The sequence below is a fragment of the Culex pipiens genome, chromosome 3 (genome assembly GCF_016801865.2).
Source record: "Culex pipiens pallens isolate TS chromosome 3, TS_CPP_V2, whole genome shotgun sequence".
NCBI classification, from domain to species: domain Eukaryota; kingdom Metazoa; phylum Arthropoda; class Insecta; order Diptera; family Culicidae; genus Culex; species Culex pipiens.
In genome coordinates, this window is record NC_068939.1 from 89785977 (window position 1) to 89813672 (window position 27696).

At 41.5% G+C, this 27696-nt stretch overlaps 2 protein-coding genes across 2 annotated transcripts; both read right to left on the minus strand.

Moving 5' to 3' along the window:
- Positions 1-5837: 5837 nt before the first annotated feature.
- LOC120422282 (protein SPT2 homolog) lies at positions 5838-20227 on the minus strand. The gene is made up of 4 exons (XM_039585669.2): positions 19300-20227; positions 17940-19236; positions 6926-7065; positions 5838-6854 (listed from the first exon to the last, which is right to left on the minus strand). Exons 1-4 carry the CDS (start codon positions 19889-19891, stop codon positions 6679-6681), a joined length of 2205 nt encoding a protein of 734 aa, XP_039441603.1. The 5' UTR covers positions 19892-20227; the 3' UTR covers positions 5838-6678.
- Positions 20228-21801: 1574 nt separating this feature from the next.
- LOC128093431 (uncharacterized) lies at positions 21802-22935 on the minus strand. Its single transcript, XM_052710161.1, has 3 exons — positions 22762-22935; positions 22461-22711; positions 21802-22353 (listed from the first exon to the last, which is right to left on the minus strand). Exons 2-3 carry the CDS (start codon positions 22708-22710, stop codon positions 21980-21982), a joined length of 624 nt encoding a protein of 207 aa, XP_052566121.1. The 5' UTR covers position 22711; positions 22762-22935; the 3' UTR covers positions 21802-21979.
- Positions 22936-27696: the final 4761 nt, after the last annotated feature.

Genomic DNA, 27696 nt, shown 5'->3' on the forward strand with positions numbered 1-27696 from the left:
CAATAAAGTCTTTGACCTAAACAAGTCATTTGACCCTTCGTGGTGGAAAGGATTACTCGTCCCTGGGTTGCGAGTCCAAGAGCGAGAGAGCAACTGAGCCGGTCCTTTGTGAGATATGACAAGCATAACCTCAACCACAACGCCCCGTTTATCCTGTCTGAATTACAGGCCGTTCCTGTCACGTCTCTTTCATGCAGACATTCCATCTCACTCACATAATGCGGACATCCCATCTCGCTTGCATCCTGCGGACATCCCATCTCGCTTTAGTCCTTCAGACTTCTCGAATTCCTTTCATCTTGCGGACATCCCATCTCGCTTCAGTCCTTCAGACTTCTCGATTTTCTTTCATCTTGCGGACATCCCATCTCGCTTGCATCCTGCGGACATCCCATCTCGCTTCAGTCCTTCAGACTTCTCGAATTCCTTTTATCTTGCGGACATCCCATCTCGCTTGCATCCTGCGGACATCCCATCTCGCTTTAGTCCTTCAGACTTCTCGAAATCCTTTCACCTTGCGGACATCCCATCTCGCTTCAGTCCTTCAGACTTCTCGAATTCCTTTTATCTTGCGGACATCCCATCTCGCTTGCATCCTGCGGACATCCCATCTCGCTTTAGTCCTTCAGACTTCTCGAATTCCTTGCGGACATCCCATCTCGCTTCAGTCCTTCAGACTTCTCGATTTTCTTTCATCTTGCGGACATCCCATCTCGCTTGCGTCTTGCGGACATCCCATCTCGCTTGCATCCTGCGGACATCCCATCTCGCTTCAGTCCTTCAGACTTCTCGAATTCCTTTCATCTTGCGGACATCCCATCTCGCTTTAGTCCTTCAGACTTCTCGAATTCCTTTCATCTTGCGGACATCCCATCTCGCTTCAGTCCTTCAGACTTCTCGATTTTCTTTCATCTTGCGGACATCCCATCTCGCTTGCGTCTTGCGGACATCCCATCTCGCTTCAGTCCTCCAGACTTCTCGAATTCCTTTCATCATGCGGACATCCCATCTCGCTTGCATCCTGCGGACATCCCATCTCGCTTCAGTCCTTCAGACTTCTCGAATTCCTTTTATCTTGCGGACATCCCATCTCGCTTGCATCCTGCGGACATCCCATCTCGCTTTAGTCCTTCAGACTTCTCGAAATCCTTTCACCTTGCGGACATCCCATCTCGCTTGCATCCTGCGGACATCCCATCTCGCTTCAGTCTTCAGACTTCTCGATTCCATCCATCTTGCGGCCATCCTATCTCGCTTTGGTCGTTCGACATCTCTAAGTTCTTGGATTTTGTGGACATCTCATCTCGCTTTCATCTCTTCTCACTTCAATTAAATTCGAGTGAATTTATCTAAAAAACGACAAGAAATACTGATTAGGCACATTTCTGTTTTAAAAATGCATGAACAAAATCTAAAGAAATATTTTCTTAACCATTTCTTTACTATGCCGCACTCTATACGGATTTGTGTGGATAGACTTTACTGGTCCGAAAAGTCTGCGAGTAGCTTCATCCGCTGACCCTGTACCATTTCCTGACCAGCTACTTAACGCAGAATATCACACAATTGCATTTCGGAACAATAATTTCTAAACCGAGATTTTGCAACGGATTCGTGTGAACAGACCTTACTAGCTCGACACTGCTGCATCTTTCTTCACACATTAGCATTAAACCAACTTTTCACACAGCAAAACAATGTTTTTTTTTTCAAGGGGAGATCACCACACCACGCAGCCGGAACAATTCCAAACTTCTCCCAGAGTCTGTCCTCTCTTATCCTGGGACACAACATGGCGACAAAAAGTTGTTTACCTTTCAGAGACGAGCCGCCTCAAGAAACAATTTTACTCGCACCGTCTGAGCGACTCTCTCGTTGGGGGGGAAGGTCCAGGTTACAGCTGATATCGCGTTGAAACAATATCCGGCAGGATCGCCAATGTGGAATCCCACTATCCAACGAGAGAATCGCCCAGAACGGCGACTCCCTAGATTTGAGCCTCTAGCTCGGAACACTGACGACGACTGAATGCGCGCTCGTTCAAGCTGTCAAAACTGCAAAGGGGGACGTCGATATAAACCTTTACGCCGACAAGCAGCCGTAGCGTGTAGTCTACACGCTCAATGTGTTGCATTCAAGTTCCATCCTAATATGCACACCACACAGTATGTAGGGCCTGACCTTACCTTGTGAAGTGTCGCAGTAGAGTGGCTTCGGCGTTAATGGTGTTTGACGGAGCTCAATTTTCAGTCCTGTCGACGAGCTCAGTAGGCGCTGCAGTTCGCTGTCGTTTGTCTGATCTGCTACGATCTGTCCGTAATCAATCGGCGATGGAGCTGCTACGGCTTCGATCCGGGACAACGCGTCCGCGACGACATTGTGTTGGCCGCTGATATGCCGGATGTCGTTGGTGAACTCCGAGATGTACCGCAAGTAGCGATCTTCGTGGGGGAGCCTACTGTTTGGACTGGATGTCAGAGCAGTGGTCAGAGGTTTGTGGTCTGTGAAGATGACGAACCGCCTCCCCTCCAGCATGTGCCGGAAATATTGCACCGCCATTTTCATCGCCGTGAGCTCCCGTCCAAACGTTGAGTACACAGAAAAAAATAATGTAAATTTGGAAGCTTTAATTTTGGAAGGTTGAATATTACCTCTTTTATGATGTAATTTTACCTCAATTTAGACTGAAAAAGTGACATTACAACAGAAAAGTGGTAAAATTACACATTTCCAGAGGTAAAATTACACCTTTTTTCTGACATAAAAGATGTACCCCTTCCCAGATGTAATATTACCATGATTTTTTTTCTGTGTACCTCTGCTGGGATGGACTGAACTTCTCGGAGTAGAACCCTAAAGGATTCCATTGGCCGTCGGCGAACTGCTGTAGGACTGCTCCAGCTGCTGTATTCGACGCATCGATCAGCAGGCTCAGAGGCTTCGTCGAATCCGGATAGTGCAGAAGAGTCGCGGTGGCCAACGACTGTTTGCACTTTTCGAATGCTTCCCTAGCATTGTCGGTCCACTCCAGCTTCCGCGAATCGTTCTTCTTGTTGCCCGGTATCAAATCTCGCAGGTGAGACTGCGTGTCTGTCGCGTGCGGCAGGAACCTTTTGTAACAGTTAACCAGGGCCAGAAATCGACGAAGCTGCTTGACGGTTGACGGCAACTTGAACTCGGTAACAGCTTTAACTCGATCGGGCAGTGGAAGGATACCGTCACCGCTGACGGTGTAGCCCAAGAATTCCACGGTGCTTTGCGCGAAGTGGCTCTTCGGAACGTTGATGACCAGCCCGTACATCTGCAATCGCTCGAACACTTTGCGCACGTGCATGTAGTGCTCGTCGGGAGAAGCCGAAGCAATGCAGATGTCATCTACGAAGACTACGACGTACTCCATGTCCGCGAAGACCTTGTGCATAAACCTTTGGAAGGTCTGACTGGCGTTGCACAAGCCGAACTGCATTCGGGTGAACTCGAAGAGCCCAAATGGAGTAATCACCGCCGTTTTTGGAATGTCGTCCTCCTCAACCGGGATCTGATGATAAGCCCTTTCGAGATCGAGCGTGGTGAAGATCGACTTCCCCTGGAATGCGTTCAGTAGATCGTGAATATGCGGGACAGGGTAGCGATCAGGGACGGTCACCTGGTTCAGGCCGCGGTAGTCTCCAACAAATCTCCATTGGCCGTTCTTCTTCTGCACGCAGTGGAGAGGGCTCGCCCAGCTGCTGCTGGACGGACGACAAATCCCGAGTTCACTCATGACCTGAAACTCCTTCCTAGCGGCTTCCAGCTTATCTGGTGCTAAACGTCGACATTTGCTCGACACCGGAGGACCCTTCGTTTGAATGTGGTGCGTGACGTCGTGTTGCGCAGCAGATTTCATGGTCGTCGGAAGGGTGACGTCACGGAACTCGACGAGCAGGTCTCGAAACGGATGATCCGTGGCCACGACCGTTACGCTGTGGACGCTTGCGGTTGTTAGACCGCCGGTAGACGACAGTTTGGTGAGTCCGTCGATCAGACGGCGGTGTTTCAGGTCAACGACGATTCCGAAGGCCGCTAGGAAATCCGCGCCGATTATAGCCATTCCAACGTCAGCGACCAGGAAGAGCCAGTTGAACCTGCGTCGCAGTCCCAAATCGGTAGTCAGCACGCGCTTGTCGTACACCTTGATACGAGAGCCGTTGGCCGCGTGTAGATCGAATGCCGCTGCTCCTTTCATCCGGTCTCTGTTAGTGGCCGGAATCAAGGAGACGTCCGAGCCTGTGTCAATCAGGAATCGTGTGTTGCTTGTGCGATCATACAACAAAATTCGGCGGCTTTGAGTACTTCCGTCCACCTCCGCCGACTGTGGTGAACGCGGAACTAGTTTTTTTGATTCTGGAACTTGCAGGGGTCCCGACACCTCAGAGCACGGCCGCCGTACTTCCGGTGGAACCAGCAGATTTCGTCTCCGTCTCCATACGTGCTCCGGGAACTGGATCGGGGTCTTCGGGCTTCGTCGTGGGAGCGCTGGACGCGGCGGAAACGTGACGCGTTGAGGAATCCATCATTTTGTCCGCCATTTCTGCCAGCTTGCCGACCGTCGTCCCGTCGCTGATTGTGAGAATGTTCTTGACGTCCGGCGGGAGTCGCTGAAGGAACAGCATCTTGAGCAGGTCGTCGGAGATTTTCAGACCTGCCGAAAGTTCCATCATTTTCGCGAGCAGATGGGTCGGCCGCATGTCCCCCAGATCGCAGGCATTCAGAAGGCGTTCCAATCTGCCCTGAGGCGAAACTTGGAACCGAGAAATCAGGCGCTCCTTTACCGCTGCGTATTTGTTAGCTTCCGGCGGGTTCGTAATAATGTCGGCGACGTGACAAATCACCGTCTGGTCAATCTTGGCCACAATGTGATTGAACTTGGTGTGGTCCCGCACTACGTTGGCCAACTCGAACTGCGCCTCCGCCTGTGCGAACCACATGCCCGGATCGTTCTTCCAGAAATCCGGAAGTCTTACGGCCACGCTGGCGGCCACTGCTGCGTTTTCGACGACGGTAGGATCGGGGTCGGGCATTGTCGAAACTTCCGCTTTTACGCGTCGGGGTCACCAATTGTGGGGACCGATTCGGGACTCGTGAATAAAAACGAACCGTCTCGTTCGAGGTTAGAAAACAGTGTGTTTTATTCATGTGGTTTTTCTCTCTTCGCGGGTGTGAGTGTGTGAGTGTATGCGTGTGCTATTTAACGGGGGGTGCATCAATGCGATTGATTGCACCACCACACTGTCTTCGGCAGAGTTATTCGGGACATCCAGGGCTATACTTCTACGGCGTTAATTTCATAAAATAATAAAATTTGAATTTTGTAAATTCAAAAATGGGAAAATGCAAGATTCCCCATTGTAATTCCCATACAAATTTCATTCGCTTTGCGCCAATCGTGGGCTTAACCAATTGCTCCCAAACTTTGGAAGGTTGTTTGGGACCCTAAAAGGGACCTAAAAAATGTGTTGCTGATTGGATTTTTATCATTTTAAACTTTCCCATATCGATTCCACCCTAGTGTCCACAAGTCGTATCGCGGTGCCCCATGGTTACAAAGGAGTGTTAAGTCAGGCAGTCGACCAAGTTCATGCTTATGTATTTCGCGATTTTGAAAAAAAAAAAGGATTTGTCTTCTGTTTCGGATTAGGAATAAAGCAAACGGTTTCGTTTTTTGTACATTTTATTCAATGATTTGAACATTACATGCGTTAAGTTAAAGTATGGAAAACGTTGGAAATATTCAGCAGTAAACATTGGTTTTATGTTTTTGTTTTGTTTTTAATTCTCATTTTCTGTTTTTTTGTTTTACGAAACTAGTTTAGTTCTTCATTTAATAGTTACTGGTAGTGTTTGAAAACATTGCTATTATGTAATATAGGGGGCTTCAGATGTAGGTTTTTTGTTGTTGTTTTTTATAGGTAAGGTAGTGAGGTTTCATCTTTTTTCAAATAAATAACACACAGTTTGAAGAGAGAAACAATCGATACTAGTTTGTTTTCTTATTTTATTTTGCCAGCTTCTTCTAGTTAGTTGCTCTAATTTCGTACTTGGCAAGTTGTTTGCACTCGGTTTCAAACCAACCTGAATCATCTTACTATCCGTGATTATCACTTGGTAGATTAAAGAAACTATAAAATATTAACAAATTTTAACAAATACAGATTATCTGTGTGTGTGTCTGTTATGAGTGTGTGAGTGAGGGTACAGCAAAGTACGTTTCGTTCCACTTACACACCTAGAGCACAATCCTTGATTTCTTCCCCACCTTCATTGTCTTGTACAATAAACACCATTTTTGACGTGACTATTTTAGTTCCGTGAATATATTATAATTTCGTTTTGCTGTTTGCCTTCTTTCACATGGTTTATTGTTTTGTTGTCGTTCCAAACAAATTACTAGCTTAGAATCACAATTTCCTTAACACGAAATATCTAAATTTGACTTGTCCGCTGTGTGAATGTGTGTGATGCCACCGCCGTGAGCAAAATTCTAATAAACCCCTCTCCCTCGCTCTTTCTTTCTTTTTTTTTCCTACTTTTTCCATTATAAATAGTGTAGTACCAAACGCTCTCACCGAGAGCTCACCACCACAAAGCTATAGTTTCAACCTTTACAATTCCTTGCTGGCCCGCGTCCCCGCCCCCCGGTTACGCCCGGAAGAATCGAACCACCCGCACGATGTACTGCCGACAGATGGGACACTCGCTGAGGACCTTGCCGCAGGCCGTACACGTGGTCATGTGGCCACACTCGAGAATGACGCACTCGATCGGCGCGTCCATGCAGATCTTGCACAAATCGTCCGTCGTCAGCTTCTCGATCGCTGCGAAAAAAAAGAAAATGGAAATTTGCACTGTAAAGAAAAGTTCAAAATTGAAAAAAAAGCATTCTCACATGGAATCGACTTAAAGTCCCGCCACAGTCGGAGGACACGCTCGCGCAGTTCCGGCTTTTCGCAGCAGCCCTTAAAATCGACACGGTTCAGCATCAGCAGCTCCTTGAGCTGCTTCACCGACAGGACGTCCAGATCAGCGCTGAAAAGAGATTGCGCGGTGCCGGAATTAACTACGTGTTTTTATTTTTTCCAAATCATTAAAATTAATACCGTCATCAGGGGTAACATTGGTTCTAGGGGGGTGAGATTGGGTCATACAAAATGCCAGTGTTTCCCAAAATTGGTGCTGGGGCCTGACAAGTTCCTGGAAGGTCCGTGAGCCCCACCATTCATGAATCCCATCGATAGCTGTACGTGAAAGTATGTCTAGGGGGTGTATTTTAAAAATTAAATTTTTGAGAGATTTTATAGCCTTTCCTCAGTGAGGAAGGTAAACATAAATTTGTAATAGCTTTAACATAAATTGTGGAAAATTCCAATAAAAAACACGACATTCTGTTATTAGATTTTTTCAATATCAATTAAGTCAGGGATGACCAAAGTATGGCCCGCGGGCCAAACGTGGGCCGCGAGGTGATAGTTTGTGGCCCGCGGACCCAATTTGTAAAATGGCCCGTCGACCACTTGTAAAGTGATATTGTACTTTTTCAAAATTAAGGTTTAGTTTAAACTTTGATATGCTAATCTTTTTATATTTTGTTAATAAAAAAAAACTTATGATTTATCAATATTTTGATCCCCACTTTAGGATAGAAATAATTTTTTTAAAAAAAATTATAACTAAAACAGTTAAAACTTTCATCAAACATTTTTGGAAATATTGAAAAAAAAAACGTTCAAGTTTAACTTAAATAGAATTTTGTAATAGTTGCAAAAATATAAGTTTTCTTTATTAATTTGCAAGTCATAATGACCCTTTTATGAACTGACCATACATATACCTGAAGCAATAAAATCAACAATACCAATAGAAAACCGTTATTTTGTGGTTTCTATTATTTTGAATTGACTTTTTTTTTAATAACAGAAATTAAATCTTTTAAATTAAAATAAAGTAATTGAATTTGTTTTATAACCTTTTTTGTAAATTTGGCTCGCGAGCACATTTGAGCTTCAAATTTGGCCCGGCCTCCAAAAACTTTGAGCACCCCTGAATTAAGTGGTCATAACTTGAGACATAATTGCCAGATTTTTAACCTATTAAACTCATTGGATGGTCTTTCAATTACCTATTTCATTATTTGATTTGATAGATTTGAGTTTATTGAAATTTTGGATTTTTTTTATTTCTGGATTTCCAAATGTCAATGTTTTAGTTTTGTTTTAGAATTTTTGAATATTTACATTATTGAATTCCCTAATTCTTTAATGTTTAAATATCTTATTTTTCCATTTCAAAATTTTAGAATTTTTTTTTATTTTAGGAAAACAAAATTAAAATACATAAGTATTTGTATATTTGAATCAATAAGTTGAAGTATTGAAATTCTCGATTTTTGAATTGCTTATTTTTTATATATTTTCGAAACGTATTTTCAAAATAGTTTTTTTTAGGTTTTGCATTTTTAGATTCTTGAATTTTAAAGTCTCTAAACATAAAAGTTTTTGAATTTGAAACATTCGTTTCAAAAATTGAGAAATTCAGAAATGCAATTTTAGTATTGCTGAATTTCTTAATTCCTGAATTTTTAAATATCTTATTTTTTTATTCCAGAATTATTATTTTTTAACTCCTGAAAATTTCAGGGAAAATAATCAAATACATAACTATTTGTATATTTCGGTTTTGGGACCGGGACCGTGGTGTAGGGGCAAGCGTGGTTGCCTCTCACCCAGTCGGCCTGGGTTCGATCCCAGAAGGTCCCGGTGGCAAATTATGAGACGAGATTTTTCTGATCACACCTTCCGTCGGATGGGGAAGTAAATGTTGGTCCCGGTCTAACCTTATGGTTAGGTCGTTAGCTCAGTCCAGGTGTAGGAGTCGTCTCCCTGGGTCCTGCTTCGGTGGAGTCGCTGGTAGGCATTTGAACTAACAATCCAAAGGTCATCAGTTCGAATCCCGAGGTGGATGGAAGCTTAGGTGTAAAAAGAGGTTTGCAATTGCCTCAACAATCAAGCCTTCGAACACCTAGTTTCGAGTAGGAATCTCGCAATCGAGAACGCCAAGGCAATGCTGTAGAGCGAATAATTTGATTTTTTTTTTTTTTTTTTGTATATTTCGGTAGTTCGGTAATTTAAGAATACACCCGTCCGGCAGCAGCTGAAGATTCATGCAATCCCACGTCACATGTTCGGGTGTAGACCTACGGAAGACCTTGCCGCGATAACTATTTGTATATATTAAACTTAAAGATTTCAGAAATATTGAAATTCTAAATGTTAAAGTTCTTGATGTTTTTTTTAATTTTAGAAACTACACATTATAAAATTTTAAAAATTTTAAATTATGAGATCTCTAAAATTTTTATTTTTTAATTTTTCTTAGTTTTTTGAATTTTTGAACTTTTTTTTAAGAATTTTAAATATTTTTTCTCAAAAATTTCGAAATCCAAAAATGCGTTTTTGGTATTGCTGAATTTCTTAATTCTAAATTTTATTAATATCTCGTTTTTCATTCTGGAATTTATAATTTTTGTATGGATCTGACTCTAGAATAAATGCACAGTTGTGTGTTATTCATAAGTCCAAAATGTTCAATTATTCATACAAGTCCAAATTTTCATTTGCGGATAACTACCTAACTTGAATTGAATACAAGATTTAAAGCAAGCTATCCGAAAACTACTCTTATCTCAAATCCCCGACATTTTAATCAATAGCCAAAAAAACGTTTCTTGTTAAACCTGTCTGACTTCTTTTAGAAAAACAAAAAAAATGAATAACAGTTCATTTTTTACAAGTCGTGAATTGAAATAGAGACGACCATTAGATCGTCAGAATTCCAGTAGATCCTCGATTCGCAACAATGGTCGATACAATCATAATCCAACAACCGTTAGTTCAACAGATCAACGAACTAAGTCCGATATCATTTCACTATTGATTGATCGAGACTCTACGGAAATTTTGACAAATCATAATGGTGGTTATGCTACTTGAATGAAAATCACCGATTCTGATAGAATTACTAAATTCACTGTTACTAATTTTGTCCCTAAATAACTAAAGGCAAAGTATTAAAAGTTGATATTAATAGTTAAAATCCTAAATTCAACAAAAACTAAATTTTAAAAAACCTGCATCCTAACCTGACACCCACATTAAGATAGGGAAAAATCACATATGTAGCGGTTCATTGTACAAATGACGGTTTCCACGCGAAATCGACCACTCAAAATCCGGAACATTCCCGATCTTAACAAAACTTGCTGGATCGTTTGTCCTACTCAAATCAACAACTCCTGTGCTCTCAGTTTAGTAATTTACAATGGCATTTGAATTTTAGGAACTTTTTTAGTTTTAAATTATTTGTAATTACGCTTAAATTGAATAAATCATATCTTTCGAAGGAGATGTTCAATAAAATCGATCGAAAGTGTGTTTTAACGGAAATCGTGCGCTCTTTTCAATGAAAATATTTCCAAAAGCCTAAACTTTCATTTTCGATCCAAAAACGGCCAAAAATCAAACATTTTTCGAAAATCAGGCTGAATACACCCTTCGATTCAATTTTTACCATTACCATTCGAAAGAGCGGACAATTTCCTACTTTTCTTCCATAGACACCAAGTTGGAGCGAAAGCGTTTTCGAGTGATTTGTAAATAAAAACCTTTTTTCGCTTTTTTTATTTTTTTTACAACAAACTAAATTACATGTTTTATGGCAAATTTTATAACAGATCCCATTTTTAAACATAAAACAAAGTTCTGCTTCCGTGTTTTTGAGTTTTTTTCTTGACGTACCAGTTTCAAATACATATAAAAGGAACGAAATAATTACTAAAGATAACCAAATAAGGTGAACTTAAAATAACATTTCCTGAACCACTTTTGTTATGGAAAAATGTTTATCTCACTCGTCAGTGTTGTTAATACCTGCAAAATATTTTAATTTTTCCTAATATTTTGGGTCATTAGGGTGACCCCCTATCGCGTCAGGGCGGTTCAAAGATGACAATTTTGAGTAATTTTTAAATAATCATTGTCAAACGCCGTTCCAACTGAACTCATGCGTATTTTTCCTTGAAAACCCTTCTTTTACAAACCGGATAAATATAGTTGGTTGAAACAATGTCAAGTAAGTCAAGGTTTTGGAAATATGTGTTTTCTTTTTTTTGCAAAATCGCCATAATTTCCATTTTATGGCCCTCCCTGACGCGTCAGGAACCACCCTAATGACATAACAAAAATTATGTATAAAACTATTTTGGGTAGAGAATTCCGAAAATTTGATGCTGATCCGAGCACTTTAGAGTTTGGCCATGCTGTTTGCGTAGAAATTGTTGTATTGGAACACCGTAAATACAACATTTTTATTCAACAATACACCTAAGTTGCTTAGCAAAATTGTGTAAGACGTTCAATTTTTTTTTACAATTAATATAAAATTAAAATCCTACACAGGATATTTGATTTGTCATCCTGGAATTAATTTGAGTACCTTCATCAGGGGTGAGATCGGGTCATACAAAAATGCTAAAATTTGTATGATCCAATCTCACCCCCCAGACCCAATGTCACCCTGATGACGGTAGTAGGTGTACATAAAGGGAATAAATATCACAAAATTTTAAAATTTGCAGCTTTCTCTACACTAAAATTGTTGTAACTTTTCAGAGATTTGATGCAATAGCATGTTTATTCTGCAAATTTATTCTGGATGTTATTTGCTTCAAATCTATGCAAACAGTTTTCGGGATTCTCTACCCAAAATAGTTTTATACATAATTTTTGTTATGTCATTAGGGTGGTTCCTGCCGCGTCAGGGTGGGCCATAAAATGGCAATAATGACGATCTTGCAAAAAAAACACATATTTCCAAAACCTTGACTTACTTGACATTGTTTCAACCAACTATAGTTATCCGGTTTGTAAAAGAAAGGGTTTCAAGAAAAAATTACGCATGAGTTCAGTTATAACGAAGCTTGATAATGATTATTAAAAAATACTCAAAATTGCCATCTTTGAACCGCCCTGACGCGACAGGAACCACCCTAATGACCCAAAAAATTCAGGAAAAATTAAACTATTTTGCAGGTATTAACAACACTGACGAGTGAGATAAACATTTTTCCATAACAAAAGTGGTTCTGGAAATGTTACTTTAAGTGCTCCCTGTTTGGTTATATTTAGTAATTATTTCGTTTCTTTTATATGTATTTGAAACTGATACGTCAAGAAAAAAACTCAAAAACACGGAAGCAGAACTTTGTTTCATGTTTAAAAATGGGATCTGTTATAAAATTTTCCATTAAACATGTAATTTAGTTTTTTGGAAAAAAAATAAAAAAAAACGAAAAAAGGTTTTTATTTACAAACCACTCGTAAACGCTTTCGCTCCAACTTGGTGTCTATGGAAGAAAAGTAGGAAATTGTCCGCTCTTTCGAATGGTAATGGCAAAAAATGAATCGAAGGGTGTATTCAGCCTGATTTTCGAAAAATGTTTGATTTTTGGCCGTTTTTTGATCGAAAATGAAAGTTTAGGCTTTTGGACATATTTTCATTGAAAAGAGCGCACGATTTCCGTTAAAACACACTTTCGATCGATTTTATTGAACATCTCCTTCGAAAGATATGATTTATTCAATTTAAGCGTAATTACAAATAATTTAAAACTAAAAAAGTTCCTAAAATTCAAATGCCATTGTAAATTACTAAACTGAGAGCACAGGAGTTGTTGATTTGAGTAGGACAAACGATCCAGCAAGTTTTGTGAAGATCGAGAATGGTCCGGTTCAAAATCATATTTTTTTGGTCGATTTCGCGTGGAAACCGTCAAATGTGATATTTGAGTAATTCTCGCTGAAAGTGGACCACTATTTACACAAGGTGCTCAAAAATCAAAAGCAATGTACTTTTCCAATAGCCCCCACCAAGTTATGAATGAAACCATGTTTGGTTGGTTAAATTTGTCCTCACCTCGGCGCCACAAAGCTGAAACATTTTTTTAAATTGGTGATTTTTTGACTTAGGCGCGTCTACAAAATTGCTAATAACTTTCCAAAACTTCAACGAACCCTTTATGTTTAGGGGTGTTTTGGAAAGGAAATGAGCAGAGCTTTCGAATGCACTTGTCAGAAAAATACCGTTCCATACATTTTTTAGCCACAAAACACAAATGTATTTTTAAAAGTCATTTTTGAAGGCCGGCGCCCCGCTTTATCGAAAAACTGACAAATCCATTCGAAAGCTGAGACGATTTCACATAAAGGACCAATAAATCTAAGGTGTATGATCCTCCTATCTTTTTTAATCTTATTTTGATTCTGCGAGCGCAGCGCTCCGTTCGCATTTCGGGCACCCAAAATGTTGCAATTTGCTTGCCTCATTTGAAGGTTTTGTCAAAAAATATAGGTGCTCACTTTTCAAATGATAGTTTATTGTCCAAGGCTCAAAATGCACTTTCCATAATTGACCAATATTTATGTTTTTGGGTTCTTCCAGGCAATTTAATGTCGAAAAATTGTTTTTTTACTTTTTTTTTGTAAAATGCTCACTTACAATTCGGTGGACTTTTTTTTCAGTAGAACTAATGAATGTCGCATGTAGGAAATTTCACCACAAACATTTTTCTATAAAAGAAAACGTGATTTTGATACTCCAGTGCCAAGATATTTTAGTTTTAGTAAGAAAAAAAGTGCAAATTTTACAAATTTCTCAGAATTAACATGCACGGCCTATTATTTACATGCGGCATATGTTCTGGAGGCCAGAGTATGTTTTCTTAAAATTATTTTGGTCGCTGAATTCGGATATTGAATCAAATTTCAGATAAACAGTGGATAGTGATATTTCAGTCACGCTCAAATATTATTTGCGTGTATTCCCCATAGCCACTTAGGGATCGGCAGCCGAAGCCGCTTACCACCGCGCCACGAGGCCTCTCAAAACAATCAGTAGTTGAAAAAAAAAACATTCTCCATTAAAAAATCCGTGAGTAAAATATCAATAAAAGGTGAGCGAAAGATGAAATATGACCGAATTCACTAGCGATTAAAATTACAGCATATTACCGCAAATAACTTTTGGGCGTGGCTCCTAATTTAACTGTTTATCTGAAATTTGATTCCATATCCGAATTCAGCGACCAAAATAATTTTAAGAAAACATACTCTGGCCTCCAGAACATATGCCGCATGTAAATAATAGGCCGTGCTAGTTAATTCTGAGAAATTTGTAAAATTTGCACTTTTTTTCTTACTAAAACTAAAATATCTTGGCACTGGAGTATCGAAATTACGTTTTCTTTTAGAGAAAAATGTTCGTAGTGAAATTTCCTACATGCGACATTCATTAGTTCTACTGAAAAAAAGTCCACCCAATTGTAAGTGAGCAATTTACATAAAAAAGGAAAAAACAAACATTTTTCGACATTAAATTGCCTGAAAGAACCCAAAAACATAAATATTGGTCAATTATCGAAAGTGCATTTTGATCCTTGGACAATAAACTATCATTTAAAAAGTGAGCACCTATATTTTTTGACAAAACCTTAAAATGAGGCAAGCAAATTGCAACATTTTGGGTGCCCGAAATGCGAACGGAGCGCTGCGCTCGCAGAATCAAAATAAGATTAAAAAAGATAGGAGGAACATACACCTTAGATTTATTGGTCCTTTATGTGAAATCGTCTCAGCTTTCGAATGGATTTGTCAGTTTTTCGATAAAGCGGGGCGCCGGCCTTCAAAAATGACTTTTAAAAATACATTTGTGTTTTGTGGCTAAAAAATGTATGGAACGGCATTTTTCTGACAAGTGCATTCGAAAGCTCTGCTCATTTCCTTTCCAAAACACCCCTAAACATAAAGGGTTCGTTGAAGTTTTGGAAAGTTATTAGCAATTTTGTAGACGCGCCTAAGTCAAAAAATCACCAATTTAAAAAAATGTTTCAGCTTTGTGGCGCCGAGGTGAGGACAAATTTAACCAACCAAACATGGTTTCATTCATAACTTGGTGGGGGCTATTGGAAAAGTACATTGCTTTTGATTTTTGAGCACCTTGTGTAAATAGTGGTCCACTTTCAGCGAGAATTACTCATTTCCACTATCGGAGAACCTCCTTGTCTCGATGACAGCTTACCGGCCATCGATTAAGCCCTGAGACTGCGCCAAAGTGGGTTCTCGCAGCATGAAGTGGTGTCCATGTGTAAAAATGGAAGCTTCAGCAATATACTGAAAACTTCGATTTTAATTCCACATCGAATCAAATCATACTCTTTGCCAAACAAGCATCAAACCTATGACACTCATTATGACAAAGCCCAGGGAACTATTTGTATATTTAAACTTGTAGAATTATTTTTTGAAATTCTACATTTTTGAATTCTTGTATTTTTATTATTTTTTACTCTACTTTTTTAAATTTCTAAAACGTTGAATTTTTTTTTGTGAAATTTGAAAAAAAAAATTTATCCTGTTTTTTTAGATTTTTAAATTTTAAATTTTTTGAGCTTCAATTTTAGAATTTTAAATATTTTTTTCAGAAATCAAGAAATTATTCAATTCAACTGAGATTAATTCATACGCCTTTGCAGAGAGGGTAAAATTAAGAAATTAAAAAATACAATTTTAGTATATTTTGAAATTTCTTATTTTCTGATTTTTTTTTTTGCGGAGCTAGGTGGGACAGCTCGGATCAAGTCAGTCCAATTCCGGTTGTGTCAAGGAAAGGTAATGAATGTGTTAGCCTGTGAAGTGCCACTTTCACCCCATGGGGAGCGGGGAAAGAGGACATGATTGGGTAGGTTATAAATAAATATTCTAATTTGGCATTTCGTTCTCTATCGCCGCTCCCCACAGTATCATAAAACCCGTTTGCAAAAGCTCCTCAAAACAAGTTTAGAGGTTTTAACTGTCACAGTTAAACTGTTAAAACACCCAAAACCAGGTTCAAGTAGCACGTGCAAACGAGGTACATTTCCACACGCTAACGGACTTTTACTGGTTGAAAACTTGAAAACAAAACTAAGTTTTACAAATGGAAATTTTTGGATATGATTAGATTGAACATGAGCATGAGCATGAGAGACCACCCATGGTTGTCCTTCTCCGTTGCTGAACAGGACCGTAATATCCTATCAATACAACCGACCATACGCTTGAACGATCTAATGGTGTTTCCCTTATCAACAGCATGTATGAGACATAGGCTCTTTGGTCCAGACACCGTCAAAACGGCATTTTAAAGTTGCATACGCCCTTTTCATATGTTAGGCTAGATTTTTGATACTTCTTACTATTTTTCTTTGAAAGGCCAACTTATCACCTTTCATTTGCGTATAAGACAATTGAAATCGGTTGAAATGACGAGGAGTTATGATTTTTCGAAAAAAGTGGTTTTTGCGAAAATTGACGAAAATGGCAATTTTTCAGACCACCCTAACACGGCGTAGGTCACCCTAATGGCCAAACAAAAAAATACGGGTCTAATTATTTCGGCCAGGGAACTCCCACAAAAATTTTGAGCCCGATCCGAGCACTTTTGTTTTTTTCCATGCTGTTTTCGTGGGGAATTGCTGTATAAGCGCCTAACCATTTATAGTGTGCCTATCAATTTTCATTAAAGCAAAAACTGTTTTATTTTTAGTTTGAATTCAAAAACTAGTTGTATTGTTTTCTCCTGAAATCTTTCCTAGTGTTGAGTCATGTTTATATGTTGCTATTTCTTTTGTCGCGGTGTTGGTGACAATTTTTGGTCCTAAGCATGTTATAAAAAATTACCAAAAGTACAATAATGTTATGTGTGTGACTTTGATCATTCAATATATTGAGTAAGGACTCGAACCTCACTTGTTTGAAGAAATAGGTGAAGATTGAAAAAAATGGACAGTGAAAGAAATATACTATTTAAAGAATAAATAGTAAAAAAAAGATACACCAAAAAAAAAAAACAATACCGTTTACAATCACAAATTACTTCCATTTCCCACATTGGTGCGCTCCTTTCTTTTATACCCGTCTCGACTCTAACCCTCGCCGCTCAAAGGTTTACGATCCGTTTCCACAATCCACCAGCTGGGTCACACTTTGAATTTCAAGAGAATAATCAACAATTGGACGACGTTTTAAGTCGTAGACAATTGGAGAATTAATCCAACAATTTGTCAAGACATTCAATAAATGAGATTACCGTAAACTGGGGTGACTTTGATAGGTTTTTCAAATGCCCGTCAAATTAATATCTAAACATTTTTGAGAATTTTGAGTATGTAAGCATTAAGGGATAGCTTATTATCGAACATATATGCAAAATGTGACTGTTACATTGGATGTATCAAAATTAGTGGCCAAATCAAATTTCTATCAATGTCACCCCGGGCTATCAAAGTCACCCCAGTTTACGGTATGTTCGAAATGCTGTCCAGTATCTCAAATGCAGTACAGCCCAATGACAATGCACTTTTAAAATGATACCAATTGTGGCTTTTAAAAAAATGTGTTTGATGAGTCAGCAACTCTAAAGAATAAAATGCTTTTTGATACAAGTCAACAGTAAACAATGGCGATTGATAATCGATGGAAATTTTCCAAATTGTCACATTTTAATAAAAGGCTGTTCAAGTGAATGACAAAGCTGTTTTTTGATAGTCATTCTTCCCAAATATAAAAGCTCGAATTTGGCCAGCGAAGTAATTAGTGAAAAGTAACCCTTAACAACAAAACCATGAAGCTTGTTGCACTTATCCTAGCGCTGCTTGCAATTGCAGTGGCAGCTGCTCAGAGCCGTGATGGATCTCCTTCGGTCATCGACGGCCGTATAAGGGAATATAAAGTTCCTACTACACAAACTCCCACCCTGGACATGAACCAGGACTCGATCTAAAATTCTGTAATAACGAAACAAATAAAACTTACCTCTCCTTGATATCGCTGAGCTTAAGGTGGCTCATGTTGGCCAAATCCTGATTTCCGGACGAGTACACAGTGATCTTCACCTCCAGTCCCTCGTCGTCGCCAGCCCCTCCCCTCGGATAGTGCGAACTTCCTTCCGCTCCTCCGCCCAGTTCCATCGGCTCCCCGTCCAACGCCAAACTGATGCTCGCATCCTGATCCGTAATCGAGTCCGTATCCGTGGACAGCTCGAGCGAACCTTTGCTCCGTCGCTCCAGATAGCCGAGGAACGCTTCCAGCTGGCGGCGCTTCTCCGCCTCCGAACAGACGCCGCCGGTCACTTCCAGCTGCCGGCGGAACTTTTTCAGCTGCCTCCGCAGGCCGTTCCGCCGCTTGCCGCACTTAAAGCACTTGTTATTGGTGATGACCGAGGGTTGACTAGACTGGGCCGGAGGTTCCGGTACGGGGGAACGTCCGCGGGACCCGCTCGGGACTACCGCCAGTAGGAAGCTGCTGTCAGAGTGCCGCCGGGGCGTCTGACTCGGGCAGACGGGAGGAACATCATCACCGGGGTTCGTCGTCGCTTGGGGTTGTTCGGTCATCGTTGCCGTGCTGATCGTCGTTTGTGGAAGAGTTGATTCGTTGATTGGAGACGGCGTCGTCGCGGACGGCGTCGGAACGTGGACGATTTGCCAGTTTTCCGGGTCAGTCGGGTCGGCGGTTGGTGGGCGTTCCGGCGGGCTCGCCACGCACTCCGGGTTCAGCTCGTCAAAGGACGAAGAACACGTGTCGGTGTTTGATTCCGGCACGGAAAGGCGCTGACTCGGGCCGGCTTCCGCCGCTGGCTCCACCTCCGGCAGCAGATTCTCCTCCGAAGCTGCCTTTTTCGGTTCTTCGCCACCGCCTTCCTCCTCATCGTCGGAGCAGTCACAGCCACCGGGGTTCTGTATCGCGTCCGAGGCCAGCATGCTCTCGATTCGAACGCTCAGCGCATCCGCAGCCCCTGATCGATGTTCCGGCGACGATACGGACGAAGTATTGGCGCTCGTGTCGTCGGCCCCGCTCGTGAGGCCGCTTCCGCCGTCTTCATCGGCGTTTGGCACCATACCGGGGCCGTTCCGGACCTCGTCGGTTGGGCTGATCCCGGGCGTAGTTGTTGGCGGAGGCAGATTAACCTGGTACACGTCGTTGCTGCCAAACCGGGGCTGCTGGTAAACGCTCGTCGGTGACGTCCGGTCTGGACGCGGCCGCAGATTTTCCTCCGTGGAAGAGTTGGAGAAGCGGGGTCCGCCGGGATTGTGGGGCTGCTGGCTTTTGGGATCTAGAAGAGGGATTCAAACATTAATAAACTCAACTCTTTTAACCTTCAAAACTGTCCTCTCACCCGATCCCAGCTTCTCCGAAATGGACGAAAACAGATTCTGGCAAGTGTTCTTGATCTGGTCGAACGTGTTGGCGCAATTTTCGGCACTGGTCGAATAAAACTGCCCGTACCGGGACGACGCACCCGAGTTGCTTCCGCGGCCACCATCCGGACGTCTCCTCCCACCACCACCATTCCCACCCCCGCCGCTACTTCCCCCGGTTGACGATGCCGAGCTAAAGTGGAACGCGCCCGTCGTGCTGCCGTACGTGCCATTTCCGCCAGGACTGCCGGGACTTCCGAGCGGGCTGCGCGGACTGTTTGTCGTTCCAGTGTTCACGTGGGCCAGCACCAGATTGACCAGGTCGTCCTTTTCGACGCAGCCGGAAGTGGAAATGTGCTTCGACTGCAGGTAAAAGATCAACTCCTTCACCTTGAGCTGGCCCAGGTCCACCTTCGAGAGGGGCCGCTTCGTGAGCACCAGACAGTTCTGGCACAGAATCCGCTCGTCCCGCCTTTCCAGGCAGCTCCGGCAGAACAACCTCCGGCACTCGGCGCAGCACTTTTTGCGCGTAATCAGCCCAAACTGGACGTGGCAGGCCTCGCACGGCATCGCTCTCCGTTCCGCACTAATCAAAGACGCAAAACTCAGCAGCCGCAGCGCAGATTTTGGCCAACGTCATCGGACGACTTATCTTCCCCTTCGATTGCGAGCAATAATTTCTTCGGAATGGTTCTTCTCTTTGCGACGGATCGACACATATTTCACAACTCAACTCGTCTGGAATGTTCAGCTTCTTAGTGGAATGTACACATCACGGAGCGCACGCGTTCAAAAGGAAGCCAGAAATCCTGGAAAAACTAAAAATTTGCTCCAGATTAAAAAATCTTCACTGCTGGCAAAGAAAAACAAATCGAACACTTTTCTCCCGTGAAGTCATGAATGAAAGCACTGACACTGATACGCAAGTTAACTTTTTGTGCGAACTGTCAATCCGTGCGACAGATTGAGCTTTTCGAGCGAGCCCATGCAGCAGAAATACAGTCATTCCACAATTTTGAAACACCCACAAATTTCGATCATTTTTTTAAGTTTTCTAGAGCTTTTCGCTCATTTATGAGCAAATACGAATCAAATTTGGTTGAAATTTTGAGCAAAGTTTATACAACCGTACCTGTATTTGGGTGAATCGGGACGGCTGTTTTAGCAATGTTTTGCACAGTATTTTAAATCTTGGATTAATATCATTGGAAAGGTTGGAAAAGAAAAAAGACGATAAAATCAGTACGTCCATTTCCAAATGTTATGCTATTATATAAGTGCCTAGTTTAGTTAGACTAGTTTTTCAATTCGACTGCAGTCCCGATTAACCCAGTCAACTTTATTTCGAGGACGAATATTTTTTGCTGTTGAATTCCTAAATTTCAAATGTTTGTGCTTTATTCTTTTATTTATTTAATATCCTTTTTTAACGTAGTATTTTTAAGTATTCGAACCTCAAAAGCATGGGTTTTTTTTAATTTTAAATTTTTTTTATTAAGTTTTTTATGAATCTAAGAATTTAAGAATTCAAGAATTTAAAAATTTAATAATTTAAGAATTTAAGAGTTTAAGAATTTAAGAATTTAAGAATTTAAGAATTTAAGACGATTTAAGAATTTAAGAATTTCCTTCCGATCTCCATAACGTACTTAAGATGGGTTTTCTAATAAAAATCACCCTTTTTACAATCTTCCGGAACATATTCAAAATGGTTTCTTTCAACATAAATTTTGTAGTATTTAATTAAACTTGTTGATTTTGAATGAAGAATATGTTATGGGAACCCAACACGGTCAACGGTCAAAATCCGTTAAGCCCTACTAGGTTCAGCCAGTCCGGAGACAATCGAGTAACATTTTTTTGTTCACAGCCCTACACACACCCACACAAACATTTGCTCAGAACTTGACTCTATACGTGAACTATATTGGCTCGAGGGGCAGGACACATGCCCTAATCAACTATAATATTCGGCTAATTGATTACAAATTATCAGTTAGTTGATTAAGATTTCACTAATCAATTAGTGAAATCCCACCATATTGTTTTATCTTGGCCTGTCGAACAGACGTCAGAAATTCAAAACAAACGTGACCGATGTTCAAATGAAAGCCAACCAAAATATATTTTGAACTTTATTTTCTCTCTGAAATTGCAATCAACAGCTAAATTGGAAAACCCGGAAAACAGAAAAGATTGCCACCATACGTACAGATCACGCTGCAAATAGGAAGCAGCGGACGCGCTAGGACGCGCCGCAAGGACAACTTCCGGAAACGGAAGAATTCGAATATGGGAGGGCCTTTGAGTTGTGTTTATACACACAAAGAAAAATTACTCTAAATTTAAAAAGATCGTTCGTTGGATTAAAAGTTCGCGTTGGTGAATATTCGTAGAAAGTTCAAACTTTTCAATTTAAAAGTTGGAAAGTTTTTGATACTACCATGCATTTATGGAACAAAATCGTTGTATTGGTAAAAGTATTTTACTTTTAATTGGAAAAGAAACCTTTTATGGCAAGAATAAACAACATTTAGCACTACAGGGATAATTTCAGAAAAATGTGCTTGGTTTTTTACATTTATGTAAAAAAAAATAAACAGTATGTTAGGAAAACACTTTTTTTTTGTATTTAACGCTTCTCCACTAGCTTCTGCTTCATACGGTACGCCACCGGTCACTTCCGAATACCCCAGGCTGGACGGTTCCGGATGGAGGCTTCGACGCGCGACAGCAGTGTAACACGATGGTCACGTTTCCGGCCTCAATCAGGACAGTCTTGGAGGAGTTGGCCATTGATTCGGGAAGGGTGGTCGACGTTTCCCGGCTGGAAAGTAAAGTGCCTGAACGGGGAGTTCCCGACCCTGGAAGCGCATCCGGAACATGGAGTTGAGGAGGCCTTCGGAACGGAGTTCGATTTTGAGCACGTAATCCTACTTCGAGAATGACACAGATTTTTTTTGGCTCACTGTCCAGATTCATTCGGCTGAAGCTGCGCCGTCGCGACGTGAGTGTTTGTGGGCGGGAAGTTGCTAAAAGAGATGGGAAGTAAGTGAAGTTGGCTAGCCACTGCACACATTCTCAATACTCACCGGTGCTGTAAACCGCCGGCACCGAGTGAAAAATCTGCGCTGACCACCTCCGATTATGTAGCTTTTCGTCGTCCTCCTCTTCGTCGGAGGCCCATCGTGAAAATAAACTTTCGCGTACTTGTCCAAAAACCGGAAGTTAATCTTCTTCAACGCAATCTCGTAGTTCACGCAACGCTTCGGCGGCGCCATCTCCTCAATGATCTCGCCCAAGTCCTCACGCGAATCGGCCTTTAACCACCAATCCCAGGCCACCACCACCCAATACAACCGGTGCGAATCCACATTCCTACCTCTCATCCTACAAAAACAAACAAAATCAATCACAAAACACCCAAGCTTCCTTCTTACGCATTCCGGCCGTGGAACAGCTGCAGTTCCTGCAGGAAGCTGGCCTTGTACTTTTCGAGCACTCGACCTCGTCCCGCTTCTGCACCACTCTCCTTCGAAGGCGTTCCGCTGCTGCTGTTTGGCTCACGAAGGTTTCCGCGTCCGAGTCCTGGCTGCTGCCGCGGCCGGCTTCGCTTTGCGTCCTAGACTCACCAGCACCACCGGACCCACCAAAGTGTTTGTTTACATTTGCGACTTAGGCGTACACGGTTACACGAGAACGTCAAAATGAAAGAAATTTTACAGTCGAATTAAAAGTAAAAACTTTTAAATCAGTGAGCAATGAAATTTTCAAAAACTGTAGCAGTAAAAGTTTTCATTTTCAAAACAAGAAAAAAACTTTTTATGTTGCAAATTTTAACAACTTTTTAATTCAAAAGTAAGTTACTTTTGTCATCACCATAAATTTTTTTTGTGTGTAGCCGTATGCGATCGCGATGTCCTAATCTAGTTGATGATGCAGCATGTCGTGAAGAGTGGGAGCGATGATTACTTCCAGCTGGTCCGTTTTGGAAGCATTTTGCATGGTTAAAAGCGACGGTGCAGCATTTTGGTCAGCTCGTCGGTCCTTCCGTTGAGCCCATGTGGGTGTCGGGAACAGATCTGGTTTCCTTGCGGAAGACAAGTTCCTAGAGTGTTTAACATTATATGCGATGCATCATCATCCAAAATGTGCGGTACCATAATCGTTACGGAATCCAGTAACCGGTTTTGATGCCGATTCGGAACGACTTCTTCTAAAGTATACACCGGGAAACGTTAAGTAGTTGACCATAGAGACTTGTCTAGCCGGCGGAATTCCCGGGCGGTTTTTGTCTCAAATCAACGACAAGAAAGTGACTAACCCTCGGGAACCCCATCATCGTGCTGGCTAGAGAAAAACACAACAAAATTTACATTTTATTAAAAATTCAAACAATAGATTCAAATACAGCTTAAAAATTCTTAGAGGAATGTCCTTTCTCTAGATATTTTTCTCGATCAGCACAGGTATGCAATGCCCTATTGCCTCAAGAACAGTTTTTTGGGGAAAAATTTCACACTTTTACTTCGCTTGGGCTTCGTGGCTTATCATCTCTGTAGGGTGTGTCCCGGTCTTGCACAATTTCCCCGCCGTCCTCTTTGCCAACGCGACCCCCGCGGAATCCGTCAACGTATATGGGATGCGGGGTACGGCTACCTTTCAATCGACCATTGAGCTGGCCGAGCACGGCCGATTGCGCATTAAAGCTGTCGCTGCAGAACCGGACGGCCTACCGCAACCTTCTAGGCCGGCGTTTCTTCTGTTTCCAGCAGCACTGCGAGATCCGTTGCGAATAATGGCGCGAGCGCGACCGGGAGACACGTCCACCATCACCGCGAGTGACCGAGTTGTACAGGAACGGCCTCGCGAATGGGACCGATTGCGCTGCTGTGGGGTTGCCAAGTCGGTCCGCATTAGTGGTTGGAATGTTGCATAGCTTGACGGGCGACTTGCGCTTGTTCTTGTGGAAAGAACATCAGAATTAGTCCCTTTTAAGATCATTCGATCCTAGCAGACGACATACTTAATTTCGTTGAAGGACCGAGTTTTTCGGATTCTTTCTCTTTGGCATCGTTTTCGCCACGATTTCCCGTCTGACCACAGCCGGATATCCTAGTAAATGACACGCTTCTTCTGAGGGGGACTCCTGTCGTGTGCGATTTAGCTTGCCCTACTCGTCCAATTCTGCTGCACCAGCCCGCTGCAGAATTGTGTGATGCATCAGTTGATTGGGGGACGCTTTCTGACACAGGTTAAAGTTGTTGTGTTCGGCGGGACGCTTCTTCAGGGGCGTTTCGGTAGTCCAACCGCCGGAAAACTCTTTCGATCGCTTCACTGCACTGCACACATTGACGATTCGGCATCCTCTTCAACAAGGAATATCTTTCCGGAAAAATCCGTAGTTGGAACCGTTTTTCTAACCCTATTTCAAAATTTCATCGAAGCAACAGATTTAACAGCTGTCATTATGACATTTTCTTAATCCCAAGCTCTTTCAAAGCAGGGTGGGATTGTTTCTGTCAAATCAGCGCTAATCAATTAACTAATTGACTAATATCATCGCTAATTAACTAAGAAAAACTTAATTGATTAGATGTGTCTCACCCCTCGTATTGGCTAGTATGGAGATCAGAAGGAAAGGGGTCAAGAAACAGCTTTACGAACAGCAAAGCAAAGAAGAAGGAGCGTTTTCTTGGGGCTTTTTTTCACCCTCTCTGGCTTGCATTCGCTGCCGCTGCTGCCCATTTCAAATTTTTCTTTACCAATTCCTTCCGAAGTGCATACACCGCTTATATTTACGTGAAGGTGCATCTAGAAGGTAAAATTAAAAAGTTAATTATTCGAGTGATTTTATAGCCTTTCTTCAGCAAGGCATCATCCATAAAGTACGTCACGCTCTAGGGGGAGGGGCGGTTGTCGCAAGTGTGACAAGGGGGAGAGGGGGGTACGTGAGACTGTGACGTCACGCTAGACTATTTCTTTAATATTGAAAATTTATTTTTTAAATATAGCTTAAAAAGTTTAATGTTTGATAAACTTTACTCATAAATCAAACACGATTCAATGCTTTAAGAAACAGAGTTTTTGATGAATGATTTAATATGCTTCAAAAACTGTGATCACTACAACATTGAACAAAATAAAAAAATCCAAACGCAACCTCTAAAAATCAAAAACTTTCTCGAATGAATTGGGTCCTAAAATGAAGCTTAGATTGCTGATATTATTGTTTACAGCGATAAAGCTTATTTTTCTGAGTACGATGACCCTTTGTACCACCACAAAGAGTTTAAAATGGATTTTTAATTTAATTTTGAAAAATTAACCTCGCGATCCTTCTTGACAGAAAAGGTCCTACTTGACAGCTCGTTCCAAGGGGACCATAGTTGATCCATCGAAAAAATGTTGTATAGTAATTTTTTTTTTGCATTAAAATGAAAAAAAAAAATGATCAGAAATGATTTTTGATCGTGTTTTTTACCGTTGTAGATAAAAATTGGGTCCTAAAATGAAGCTTAGATTGCTGATATTATTGTTTACAGCGATAAAGCTTATTTTTCTGTGTACAATGACCTTTTGCACGACCACAAAGAGTTTAAAATTGATTTTTAAATCATTTTTGAAAAATTAACCTCGCGGTCCTTCAAAACATGACGTACTTTCCGAGGGGGGATCAGAGCCAATGTGACAAAGTGTGGCATAAGGGGGAGGGGGGGGGGAGGGGTTAATTTTGGTCGATTTTAGCGTGACATACTTTATGGATGACGCCTAAGTTGAGGAAGGCAAAAAATCATAGCTTCCCGAATGCTTTTTAGTACCGTCATCAGGGGTGACATAAGGCTTTCTAGTCAGAAATTTACCAACACATTCAAAGTATGTTTACATTACAGCTGGATGTTTGTTTGCATCAGGTTTCCTATCTCTTTCTAGCAAATGTTTTTTGATATAGGCGACTTCTAGCTGGTTATTTTTTTACTGACCGCCCGATATGTCAGCCGACATACTTCGCAGGGCTGTGAAAGCTCGAGCTCGGTCATTGTTTGCATCAGGACACTGTGACGAGAAGTTAGTCATTTTTGGGTTAAATAATATTTATTCACTGGGCATTAGGGTGTTTCATCCAAACAAAAAAGTTCTCAGAATCAGGCAAACCGAGGTTCCCCTAGTAGAGGATACCCATAGGGACTCTCATGCCAAATATCAGCCCATTTGGTTGATAATTGGCCTGTCCCAAGCGGTTCAAAGTTTACATGTGAATTACTATGGGATTTTTATGCTTTTCGTTCAATCGTTCCTACAGGTCTGGGGACAACATGGATTCACTCGGAATAAAGACAGGTGTGTAGAGGATGGTCCAACGAACAAATTCCAGAAGGAATTAGGGTTGTCCATTCTGTCCCCAAGGTGCGCATTGGATCGACGTCCGGTGTCTCCAGAATCAACGATTCACCCTTCAAATGTACGCATTGTCCTTAGTATGCTATGACGGCTAGCTGAAAATTACGACGCCCCATGTCAGACGGTGAACACGTGGCAGAGCATTCACTCAAGTTTTGGCTCAGAAACATATTTTTAAGTAATAAAATTATAATTTTTAATGTTCCTGTAACAATTTGAACAATTCCAAACAACGTAACATGATGATTTTGTAATAATAATGCAATCGATGCTTCTCCACGTGTTCACCGTCTGACATGGGGCGTCGTAATTTTCAGCTAGCCGTCATAGCATACTAAGGACAATGCGTACATTTGAAGGGTGAATCGTTGATTCTGGAGACACCGGACGTCGATCCAATGCGCACCTTGGGGACAGAATGGACAACCCTAATTCCTTCTGGAATTTGTTCGTTGGACCATCCTCTACACACCTGTCTTTATTCCGAGTGAATCCATGTTGTCCCCAGACCTGTAGGAACGATTGAACGAAAAGCATAAAAATCCCATAGTAATTCACATGTAAACTTTGAACCGCTGGGGACAGGCCAATTCTCAACCAAATGGGCTGATATTTGGCATGAGAGTCCCTATGGGTATCCTCTACTAGGGGAACCTCGGTTTGCCTGATTTTGAGAACTTTTTTGTTTGGATGAAACACCCTACTGGGCATAGAAAGCCGAGCAAAAGCCTTATTGGGTCGGGGAGTGAGATTGGGTCATACAAAAATGCTGAAATTTGTATGACCCAATCTCACCAGGGAGATCGGTCGGACTTTGATAAATCGATCTGGCAACGTATGTTTTGAGCTTGCCAACACTGCCAAGTTTTGCTGGGCGTAAAGGCAAATGCTCTTTTGGATACGTCAAACTCGTGTCCGTTTGGGTACGTCAAATTCACTTCGACCAGTCTCTGTATTTAGGGTCTATAATCTCA